This window comes from Seriola aureovittata, chromosome 14 (genome assembly GCF_021018895.1).
Source record: "Seriola aureovittata isolate HTS-2021-v1 ecotype China chromosome 14, ASM2101889v1, whole genome shotgun sequence".
Lineage (NCBI taxonomy): Eukaryota > Metazoa > Chordata > Actinopteri > Carangiformes > Carangidae > Seriola > Seriola aureovittata.
Window position 1 is genome coordinate 10,766,778 of NC_079377.1, and position 12,483 is coordinate 10,779,260.

The window sequence follows — 12,483 nt, forward strand, 5'->3', positions numbered from 1 at the left end:
CGCCCTTGTCTGCCCTCCTGGGCCTTTGTCCTCTCAGATACATGTGGTCTCACCTATCAGGTGGTTGACGCAGCGGGGTGTGTTTTCCACCTGTCTCTCTGTTGCGTTATTGGTTGGGACAGGCGTGTCAGATGAGCCTGCTCTGGTGTGTTGAAAGGCCTCTGACTGGCAGCTTGGCCCGACCAAGCTGTCACAGCCGACTATCACAGACTCCCACTGTCTGTCAGAGATTACAAAGACTGTGACACTGACTGTCTGTGCGCTACCTGTCTCTCTGACTGTCTGTCTGCCGTGACGCAACTACCGTCCCTGTGTAATGTGACATTTGTCGTTTATAGTACATAACAAATTCCTAGAGATTGTGCAAACGAGCACAGACCAGCATCTTTTAAAGACACTACCCTCGACTTACATGTCAGAAATGACAAACCCAATAAACCAAAATGGGATTGAAGGATTTATTTTTATTAAGGTATTGATTCAATGATTGATGCTGTGTGACAGCCAAAAACATGTTTAAAGATGAGCTTAGATTTTGTGTTTGTTCGCCTGTTATTCATCCAGATCCAAAAGGTTACGTTAAAGGGTCAGTTCAACCAAATTACAGAAAAAACATATATTCACTTGCCTGGTACCTTTAGTCGTATCTAGCCATGCAGATATTTTTTAGATACGAAAACCTTTCACATTACGGTGAACTGACCTTTAAAGTTATTGATTCACGTGTTTTATATAAACTGTGTGCGTAGCCAAACAATGACTTTGCACTGTGATGTTTTATTATGAGCATGGCAGTATGAGTAAGTTGCACCAGTCCATTCATCCATCCATCAAGAAGCAGAGTCCCAGCAGACAGTAAGACAAGGAGAAGAGTTCCTCTAAAGTGTGTATCAGTGATTGATCTGTTTACCTCTTGAATCACTGAGGCAGAGCGCTGCAGTGCACTCTCACTCCCACAGAGGTATCGGCAAGTAGACAAACCTCTCTCTGTCTCTCTTACCTCAGTGTCCCCCACTTACAGTTGAGGTCCCAGGGAGACACTCTCGACAGTTGCACGGCCACCCTGGCAAACCCACACGAGCCCGACGCCATCGCCGCTGCTGCCTGCGAGGATCTTTGTTCCTGCTCTGGGAGAGTCAGGGGCGGCAGAGAGAGAGAGAGAGAGAGAGAGAGGGTGCGTGAATGGTGTGGGCGGTGGCCCGTTCAGGGAGCTACAGGGGAACATAGCAGGGCTCTCTCGGCGTGCCATGGCCAGGCTCTGTGAAGTGTGAGAAACAGGCAGTCAGGCAGGCCTCTGCTGGCACGTTTGGGATTTGCAGCTATCAGCAGGAGAGATCTGCACTGCAGAGTCTGCAGGAGGAGGAAGGAGAGCGGGAGTGGGAACAAGGCTGGTCGGGCAGCAGGGAAGAATGCGTTGAGATGGAAGAAAAACTGGAAAACTGGCTGGTTAATGGCAAGATAAGTCTCAACACCAATCGGAGTGCTTCGACCCTACTGGGAGCAGGACGTATTTTCAATACCCAGCCTATGAGGTGCTCAGTGTACTAAAACACTAGAGGCAGACAAATGACCACATAAGATACAAATTGATTTGCTGTACCTTCAGTGGTAAAGACACTGATTCATCTACAGATTTTCACACAGGGAGAAAAGAGTTTAGTGGCTAAAATTTATTCCCTTCTGTCAATAAGTATCAAAACACTTTCTCTACTCTTGAGATTACTTTTACCTGTGCATATGAAATTCCACGGTGTTACCATGCCTTCACTCAGCAGAGTGGTTGGGACGAAAACATGTGAGGAGGCAACATGGAGAAGCCATACACAGCTGTCAGAGTGGATCCAAAGCCGATCCTACAAGGACGCCACACACTTCCTTCCTGTCTCCATTGATTTCACAGACGCCTGTTAGGTTCATTTAAGTACATTTGGACACAGAATGGGTTGGATGAAAGGAGATGCTTCCATCTATATTCTTAACTCTAAATTAAGCATCTTCGCTAATCTGCCACTAAACCTAATCTAAATCCATTTTAGCGTGCAAAAGGATGAGATTAATAATGAAATATTATATAAAAGAAATACTCTAAATGAGACCAAAGATTGCACCGCAGGCTATTCACTGTACTGCAGTCGCTGTGGTGTGTATGGGGCTGACCTTGACAGTTGACATTCGATTACAAACTGATAATGTTAAGAGCTTTCACTTAATCATTTAGCAGTTACAGAGGGAGACTCTTTCTGGGTGTTTCAGTCATGGTAATAATGGCTTCAAATGTCATTAGCGGAGCAGCCTTTCTATCTCTCTCAGCCACTCGACTGACCCAGCTCTCTCACACTGATGAGTTCAGCAGAGCTCCATATTGTTCATCACTGGCAGTCAAGGTTGATACGGCATCATTAGTCACCGTCAGTCTAAATGTGAAAGGAGCGCATTGTCTTTAAATTATCGAGTCATTGCTTCAGTGGGTAACAAATGAATATAGGTTGATGTCTCAGCATTTACTCACAGTGGCTTTAATTAATAATTCATAATTCATTGTGTTTCGTTTTAAAAAAGAGAGACTGGATTCTATCGATGCTGAGTGTTACGGTAACAGCTTCATTGAAGAGTGCGGGCTGTGTGACAGGAATATCACTGATGGAGTCATGACACTCAGCATGTTCACATGTGCCAGAGCTGGAAATGCTTTGCTGGACACCCAGCGCCTCTCTGGGGGCTGATTGGCTTGGCCCATCACTGCATTTGGAAGATTAAACTGTGCTGCAGTATGGAGCAGTGGCCAGGGCCACGGGATGTGGGATGGAGGCCCAGGAAGGACAAAAGCCGGGCAGCGTAAACAAGAGATGACCTTCAGAACGAGACAAAGAGGCTTGGGGCTCAGAATAGAGAAACTTAATTCTTATCCTTGTGCCCAAGACTTTGACAGACATCCACGTGTGTCTGTCTCTTTTTTTGGTCTTTGCTGATTCATCATTTCAATGCAATAACAGACAATGATCTTGAATCAGCTTTCATTGCTGCCAAATGTGTCCCGGGGCTGTCAGATGTGTCAAGTGCTTTTGCAGTAGGGAGCATTTTTCAATACAGTATAATTACATTTTAATTACGTCACATTTCCAGTTGCTGTAGAGAAACAAAATAAGAATCTCTTGTGCATTCAGTCGGGAGCCTGAGGAAGCCGGGGCATTAATTTTAGAGGTGATAGTCATCAGGGAAGTTAATCTGTGATATGATGAGACCACCTGGCAAGGTCAGAAGCAGCTCTGCCAGGAAGAATGAGTCGCCCCATCGGGCTTGACAGATTCCCCCTTAAAAAAAAAAAATAGGCAGCAAGCCGCATGTATTAGACAATAGGTGAGCTTTGGATTACAGAGAATGCATTAACATAAAGAGCGTCATCAGTGCTATATGGAAATAAACTGACACGGGAGAACTAAAATAATATGACTTCCGTGTCCTGTTGATGCTGTACAATAATAATTTCCTCAGTGTAACTCCAGCCTAAGTTATATTTATTCTCGTCTCACTGAGGCCTTTTGAAGTGCGTTCTATATTCCAGTCAGCAGTGTACAGTGCAGATGAATCTGCAAAAGGCTCCCTGCGGCACATCATTACCTCTGGAAACACCATTAGGGAGATCTCACATTTTTAACTTGTTGGAAGGCAGAAGATGCATGGTGCGTATTACACAGCCGTTATGAAACAGAGCCGATACAGGGGCGATGTTGTCTGTTTTGTCCTCTCGCTTCCCTGATTGTAAACTTGTGGTGTTGCAGTTTCATTCTCTGTGGTGAAATTATAGCTACAAGGTCCGTTTGGCTCTAAAATGGTCTGCAGTCTGATTTATAAGGACTTTGCTGGTGGTACTTTGTTATGGTTATGCTATTGTATGGTTAATACACAATGTCATTGAGAGATAAAGGAAGCCAGATAACCGGTCTGAATGACTATCTGTTGTATGACTAATGTAACTATTGTTCTCAGCAGAGTAAATGCCCATGTAGACGACCTGAACTACTGGAAGATCTTCTTAAATGATGTGTTTGAGCTTATTAACTTTAATACTTTCACAAAAGACTGTAAAGCGATAACTGTAGTAGTTTGGAGGAGACAATAGGTAAGTTTAATGACTTGAGGGAACAAAAGTGACCTTGGTAAGTGAATCAGGTTTGAAGCACAGAGTGGGTGTGAGTGGGACAGAAAACAGCTCGGCAACACTTTGCTTCAATTCACACATAATAGAAGAAGTATGGAGGCTGTCGGGTTTTGACACAAGCAATAGAAAGCTAAGTGTTGTAATATGTGCCTTTGTGCGCTTGGGCAAGCATACGCCCGCGCACGCACACACACACACACACACACGCACACAGATATGTCATTGTAGCTCGTGAGGTGGAGAAGAGGTCTTGGATTGGATAACAGATCTGTCCTCTTTTGTCCTCTGTTTGGCTGCTGCCTGTCACACTTGATCACCATATTTTTAACTCATGTCTGATTGATTACCTTCAAGTTCAATTAAACTGCAAATGGAGCTATATTTATACAGAAAAAAACGCAGGTACTCACACAGAAAAAAGTGTCCTCTGATTTACTGCAGAGGATATTCACAGAATATATATATACAGTACGCCCATGTATAGAGCTAATCTATATTTTCTAAACCAGTGGTTCTCAAACTTTTTCACATCAAGGACCCCTAAGCTGACACAAATTAGACCACTGACCCCCGTTTGATAAGATTTTGTCCCAGGGTCCCCCATCTGATAAGATTGTTGCTTTAAGATGTTTTATTACAGAAAGTCTGTGAAACCCATGAGCAAAAGAATCAGTAGTTAATAGTCACATTATGTCATTGTGTTACTTATGGATGGGATTATAGTGAAAATAAATTATTCCCAGGAACCCCCTCAAGGACCCCTGGGGGTCCCCGCACCACTTTGAGAACCAAAAAAGTGCTTGAATCAGAATTTTTCAATGTAATAACTTGTTTAAAATTTAGCAAAACTCCTTCAACTACAGCAATATTGAAAAAGAAAATTCTGTTCATAGACGAAGTATCAGTGTTTACTTGCTGTATGTGTCCACCTACAGGAGAAGACCGCACCAGGGAGAATGTGGTGGGCACAACAGACGCACAGTCGGCTGGAGGTGCCGCAGGAGCAGAGTCCGGCTCCAGCAGACGGAGGCTCCACTGCTGCATCAGGGTAACAACTGTACAGGTGCGGAAGGCCCTGTGGGGGGTCGTCATGGTGATGTGCGTGTGCTCATCATGGGCAGGCTCCACCCAGCTGGCCAAGCTGACCTTTAAGCAGTTCGACGCCCCCTTCACCCTCACCTGGTTCGCCACCACCTGGAACTGCCTCTTCTTTCCCCTCTATTACATCGGCCACCTGTGCAAGAGTCCAGAGAGGCAGACGCCCAGACAGAGATTCAGGTGAGAAGACTGTCACTGCTCGGCAAGCAAGCTTATTTATATAGCAGCAGAAGAAAAGAAAAGAAAAGAAAAGAAAAGAAAAGGGGGGTGGATATAATAAACAGTGAAGACAATAAAGAATATAAAACAACCTACAAAGTAAGTCGATTAAGCTCCTCTAAGACCTTGTGAGGCTGCTCCAGAGTCAAGAAGCAACAACAGCAAAAGCACAAACAGTGTCTTTGACCTTGGAACAGCCAGACGTCCCTGCTCTGAACACCAGAGGCTCCAGCCGGGGGTCACAGGTCACAACAACTCCTTTAAATACAAAGCTGCCTGACCATATAATATTGAATATTTTAATGTAACTTTTTCAAAGTTCAAAACCATTTGTAAAACTCACAGGGAATCAGTAGAGAGAAGCTAACTCTGGAGTAATGTGCAATGTATGTTTTATTATAAATACGTATATTATTATTATTATTATTATTATTATTGATAACCAGCTGGAGTTATTTTCGTGGAAGATGAACAAGGTGAAGAAGGTGTTACAGTTGCTGAGGCATGATGTAATAAAAATATGGACTTTTTCCAAATCTCAAAGTTAGAGTTTGGTTTTCACAAGGTTCCTGTTTCATAAGGGGCTGAGAATTTTAGTTGAGATCAAAAGCAATAAAATGCAACTGGCACAGCTAAATCTCAGCGCCCTGAACACTGTTGTTTTGGAGAAATGGCTGGCAATGCGTCAATGTACCATTATTAAGGGGAGAGGTACTACTTTACTTGTCTACTAAACAGTACCATCTGTCCACCCTAAAATACTATTCACACTATTTAGAATAAGCAATCAATGATGTCTAATATTTTATACTTTGGGTTCTTTCATTGGTAAAATTGTTTCTCTGATTGCTTCTCCTTATTGTTACGGCTAACAGGCCAAACACACTCGCCACGATGTGCAGTCAAAACAAAGAGAAAAAAAATCAACAGCATCAGCTGTCGTACAGTTTCACGTCATAGAAGAGAAAGTCATTTTCCCCAACAGCAGCAGCCTGAGCAGACCTGAATGCAATACAGATATAACCCACCGCTGGAATGCTCAGGCGTTTTATTCTGTGGTCATTGCAGAAAAGCCATGAGGGGAATATATGAATGCAGATGTTGCATCAGCTGTAAGACGAACCATGAGGGGGTCGTCAGATGAGAAACAGGACAGAAACTAGAGACTATATTTCTTCTACAGAAAAAGGCTGTTTTTTTCCCCGTACTTTCCTTTAATCTTTGCCATTTGATAATGAAATTAAAAAATTACTAAAATAGATAAAAGAGAGAGAAATTGGTCTTTTGTTGATGTGGTCCAAACCAGTATGCAACTAGCAAAACTAGCCAAGAGAATAATCTATTGATAAATCAATTAAAGCCAGGTACAATTAAGAAGTCTGTTTAAAAACAAAGCAGCATTAAATACAAAGGATACATGGTGTTTAGCAGAGTATCAGCGTGTCCATGGGGGTATTTTCCTTAAAAAGCTAAAGTTACATATTATAACACATTTGTAAAATTGTGTGAAAAAGTCATACTAAGATGACTCTTTCTGTACGATGAAACACACATCTAATTTTTAATCTTTTTCCCAACTGCTTTTAATTAGCTCAGCAGCATATTTGATTTCCAAATGAACTTAATAGCTTTACAAAAACATATTTAATTTTGTTTAATATAAGGGTCTCATCTTTAGTTATCCTGCTGCAGCAAACAGAGAGAATGTGTTCCTGATTGTGTCAGAGGTGCTTTCACAGTTGAAACACGACATTAATCACGGTCTTTAGACAAAAGTCTTGTCTCTGCTCCCTGCTAAGCTTTCTTTAGTACAAAGAGAAAAAGAAGGCGGTGGGATGGAAGGTGTCATGGGAGGGTGGGTGAACCAGGGGAATCGGCTATACATTTCTGACGCACCTCTCTGATGTCAGTCTTCCTTTTTGAGGGCTTACACAAAGATCTGTAGCTCCCACCGCTCGGCCAGAGCTGACGTGCTCCGAATATCAATCGCTTTGTTTACTTTGTGTTTATTCACATTGTGTCTCCCGGTGAATCTCAGACAATGCGAAGAAACAGAGACCAGGAGTTGACATTTGTAATATCTGTCCTGTCTCTTTGTATGAAACAGTCGCCGAAGTGGAGGAAAAGACCCGATACTGGCAATAGCTGGCTTCTGAATGAGGAGTCCATGCTTCTCTTTACTGTAGTCTGAGAAGATCTGAGGTTATTACGAAAACCTTGAATGAATATCAAAACACAGTTATCTGGGTGAAAGCAAGGAGGGTTTTTCTTTTTCACTTGACTGCTGCAATTTAGTTTTGGAAAATACTTTCATGAGTCGAGCATTAAATTTCATTCTTGACCTTGGAAACAGCAGATTGTCAAAATTGATAATGATAATAGCAATAACATAAGGTGCTAGCTTTTTTTCCTCAGCTTTGAATTACATCATACAAGCTCGGAGATTGTACACTTGAGTATCTTAACTGAGCAAACTCCATCCACCAAGGAAGATGTGGTCAAAAAATATAGTAAATAATAAGGATTTTTTTTTTTGTTCTTTTTTTGTCAAACCTTCATGAGTATCATAGATTAATATATAGATTCCAAACACTATCACAAAGACCACCAAATACAGTGCAATTGTGAAATATTGTCATCACTTCTATTGCTGGTTTTGATTTGCCCAGAAACCAAATAAAAAAGATGATTTGATGAGTTGCTCGCTGCATTAAAATCTGCCTCCATAACACCTTCCTCAGCTGAGTCTTAGAGCTGCAGGTTTTTCTAATATCAGATGGGATTACAGGTCTCACAGGTTCAACAGCGTAACAGAAACAAACCGCAAACCTGTTATTGGTTTGGATGCAAAGGTGCCGTATCCAGTGTCTGTAATGAAATGGTGATAAACTTTAATGTGATTGTCACTGAATTAAGTGTGAGAAGTGATTTTTAGTGCAGACTCAGCCCTCTGGAGCGTATTCATAACAACGCTGCTCCTCAGCGTCCGGAAAGACACTCAACACAAATGTCCTACCTGCTGTTTCCTCAGTTGTTGCTGTTTCATAACTCTCACAGCCACACACACACGTTTCAGGGTAAAACTGTGTAACTCAAGAGCACTGTAAACAGCAGCAGTCAAAATGCCAGCATCTCAAAAATTCAATAATGTTAGATTTTGACCCGGGGGGGAGTGGGGAGTCGTGTAGTTTAGGAGGAGAATAAATATTTCTTGACATCAGAGCAGTGGGACATGACACAAACGCTTAGCCAGGAGAACATTTCAAATCATAGTAACAGAGTGGACAGGATCACTATCAAGTACTTTGATACTGGTACCTGCTGTCACCGTTTGGTTCACCTCTTACATTTCACAGTGTGACGCATTGACTGTCAGGGCAATAGCTTTAGACTGTCAGCTTTTATTTTAGGGGCAGTTTCATCCGTTCTTTTCAAATGATTTAAAAACCTACAGCTTCTTGTGTGTCGTTAAAAAACTTCTCTAGACAGACATCAAAGCCAGACGGGACACGCGCTGAAAATCATCCGTAGTATGCGATTAAGCCTCACACTTTGGAATACAGCCTTTGAACCTGAGTTGAAGTCACTTTTTCAAGATAACAAAATGTCACCAGACTGACTTGAGTGTTCATCGCCGATCGGCAGATTCAGTTTCTCTTCCAAAATGGGTGGATTCCTCATAAACGGAGTCACATGTACCAGAAACAGCTACTTCTGTATGTCCCATGTGTATTCCCCCAGTATTCGGCTGTGCAGTACACTAAGTACTTGTCTGCACAGCACAGTTTGACCCAGTGTAGGCAAATTGTAAAATCCAAAAATACTGCCTAGATATTACCGACACTAGGATGAAATAAAGGGGAAAAAAATTACTATTAATGTTTAGTTTCATTAAGAGAGACAGCTGAATGTGAGCTAGAAATATGTAACTTCAGTGCCTGGTGGAAGATCTTATTGTATTTGTAAATATTTACTTATTTCTCCAAGTGGGTCCCACATGCGCTGTGGTGGTGTTCATTTAGATGTACCTGTTATAGTGGGAATTACTTGACACACTCATCACAGATTAGAATCTCTACTCTCTGTGGTAGCATTTGTTCCAGCAGAGCTGTTTATAGCTTTAACTATTGATTAGAGTCCCACACCATAACAATAAGTATCATCTCTGAAATCAGTCAACCCACGTTGTTCAATATGTGATCACTCTGCCCTGCGTTATGTGTCCGTGTCACAGGGAGTGCTGTAGGTTTTTCGGGGACGACGGGCTGACCCCCAAGGTGTTTTTCACCAAGGTGGCTCCGTTTGGCCTGCTGTGGATCCTCACCAACTACCTGTACCTGCAGGCCCTCAGGAAGATCAACACAACAGACGTGTCGGCGCTCTTCTGTTGTAACAAGGCCTTCGTCTTCCTGCTCTCTTGGATTGTACTCAGAGACCGCTTCATGGGGGTCAGGGTGAGTACATCCGCGTGCGTGCGTGTGTGTGTGTCTGTGTGCGTGCGTGCCAGGTTTTTTGTTTGTTTACAAGAGAAAATGTTTTTGCTGCATCTTGAGATAATAGTCTCAGTCAAGCACAAGGAACAAAAAGCAAAGTGGATTTTAAAGCCATGATTTTCAGATTGTACCCTCTAGGCTACTGTAGCAACGTTCACCTGTAATAAACAAGGTTATGACAAACAAAACGATAAAAGGAAGTTGCATAATGTAACTTCTATAGTTTCACGTAAAATACACCTGTGTCCATGTGGTATTATTGCTGCGCGTATGAGGTTATATAATATCTTTGTAACTTGATATTATCTTTTAATTGGATGTTTGACTACACGCTTCATGCTTGAACACGACAGTGGACACAGTTAACTAGACCAGTGCTGGACTTGAAGGAAGAATGAAAGAAGGAAAGAAGGAAAGAAAGAAAAATGAAAATCATGTCAGCATCTTGTCACATGTTGATTTGATTCATGAATAGCTCAATCAAATAGTGCTTTTTCTTGATTGATTCAGTTTGATGAAAGAGGAAAAAGCCAAAATCAGAGAAATGTACGGAGGCCCAGAGAGCTCAATCCACTGCAACTTTAAGAAAACACATGCAAATAGACAGAACAGAAGCAAATTCAGAAAACATCTTCATCAATTTGACGACACACGTGCTGCAAATGCTCACAACATGATCGAATACAGAAACCTGCTTGATGGAGATGTTTTCTGAATTTGCTTTTGTTCTGTCTATTTGCATGTTAGTTGCAGTGGGTTGAGCTCTCAGTGCCACCGTAGCAAGGTCAGAGAGATGCTTTTTATTTTGTAGCAGACGTATGTTTTCTTTTCTTTCCTCTCTTGTAAATCGGATTTATTTTGTGACCCCATGGAGGTGGTTGGAAATCATTTATATCGCTAGAGACAAAAGTGTTTAATTTGGTGGAGAGAAAGACGTCCGCCATTTTCCTCTAAGCTCTAATGGTCAAGTGGGGATTTTAACTGCGTCCCGGAGTGTGTATGTATCACCGTATGACCTCTACTGTGCAATCGGTGTGTATGGCACCCAAAGGAAGGCACATAATATGTCGCAGTGTGAGCTGACGTGCACACACACACACACACACACACACACACACACACACACACACACACAGACAGCATAGTCGAGTAGAGAGCATGTTACCTGTGTGACAGCGAAATATCCTACCGATGATCACTGTGTCATTCAAATATGCCTCCTGCTGTGTGTGTGTGTGTGTGTGTGTGTGTTTGTGCTTGCATATGTTTGTGACTGATTTTCCCGGTTGAGGGGGAGCAGGAACAGGAGAGTGAGGGTTTAGCGTTGTGAATCGAGGTATCTACTGATCTCCTCCCACTGCACACCTCTGATGCTCTCACATCTGCAGCCATCCTGCACTCTGCAGAATGGATTTCCCCCTCTTCTTCTCTTTCACACACTCACCACTCCACCACCCCGTCTCTCCCTTGTGCATGCTCCTACACCCCACCCCTATTATCTGCAATGAAAGGGCTTCGGTAAGAGACAAATACTTTAATAATCGTGCTTCGCTCTCTCTCTCTCTCTCTCTCTCTCTCTCTCTCTCTCTCTCTTGCTTGGTGGTGGGGATTGCAGTGTTTGAATGTCTGCAGCAATGCAGGGGATCTTGGACGAGTTTGTCATGAAAGTGTAGGAGGAGAGAGAGATAGAGAGAGAGAGAGAGACATGGGGGGGGGGCTAAATCATTAAAAGGGATGCTGGTTGTTTCACTGATGTTGTGTGTGAAAAGAAGTGGCCCTGTCTTATTTGCAACAGCAGAGGCAGAATGGAGTGAACAAGTAAGAAGGTTGTAAAATAAACTGAACAGCCATTTGGCGAATGTGTGACATGTTTGGATTTATCACTTGTTAAGGGAGTTCCACGCTTAATCCACATGCACGCCCTGCCGTAGTAACACTGTAATCACACAAGCTGCTCAATGCGAGGTTGTCACGATCCTTTCCCCCCTCTGCTCCTCGCATTGTGCTGAAACATCTCGAGAAGCTAAAACATAAACTCATGCAGGGTCACTGACCCTGTAGGCAAAAAGTGCTACAGTGGAAATGAAAGGTGTAGCTGTGACTGACAGGCAGCCTGCAGTGCAGAAAGAGACATTTTGCCAAAGGTGCTCGAGGGCTTTGTCCAAGCAAAAACACACGGCTCATTTGTCTTCCTGACACCTCCTTAATGCAGAGCAAATCCACTCAGCTGGACTGCGCCTTGACCCTGCCGCTATTCTTCAGCCCAGTCACCCCTCCATGCACAGTTATGACCACATGCACACAAACATATACGGCTAAGACAGAAAGCTGTAAATGCAATGCACCATAATGGAAAGATTTTCAGTCTGGTACTGACTGACTAAGAGCAGGATGAATGGTTTGATGCTGGTGTGAGGCGGTGATAATCGCAGAGGCAGGGAGTGGGTGTAAGAAGTGGGGGGGGGGGGGGGGGGGTATTTCCACTGCTGTCCTGTTTACATGATGGCGGTGCAA

The 12,483-nt window shown here is 42.9% G+C and overlaps 1 protein-coding gene across 3 annotated transcripts in view; it reads left to right on the forward strand.

Annotated features, from left to right (window-relative positions):
* Window positions 1-12,483, forward strand: part of slc35f3b (solute carrier family 35 member F3b) — a 49,578-nt gene that overhangs the window by 31,805 nt on the left and 5,290 nt on the right. For all 3 annotated transcript variants that reach the window (XM_056396104.1, XM_056396105.1, XM_056396106.1), the window contains 2 exons: window positions 5,095-5,437; window positions 9,711-9,930. In XM_056396104.1, coding sequence (XP_056252079.1) covers window positions 5,095-5,437; window positions 9,711-9,930 — 563 coding nt within the window. The remainder of the gene's footprint in view (window positions 1-5,094; window positions 5,438-9,710; window positions 9,931-12,483) is intronic.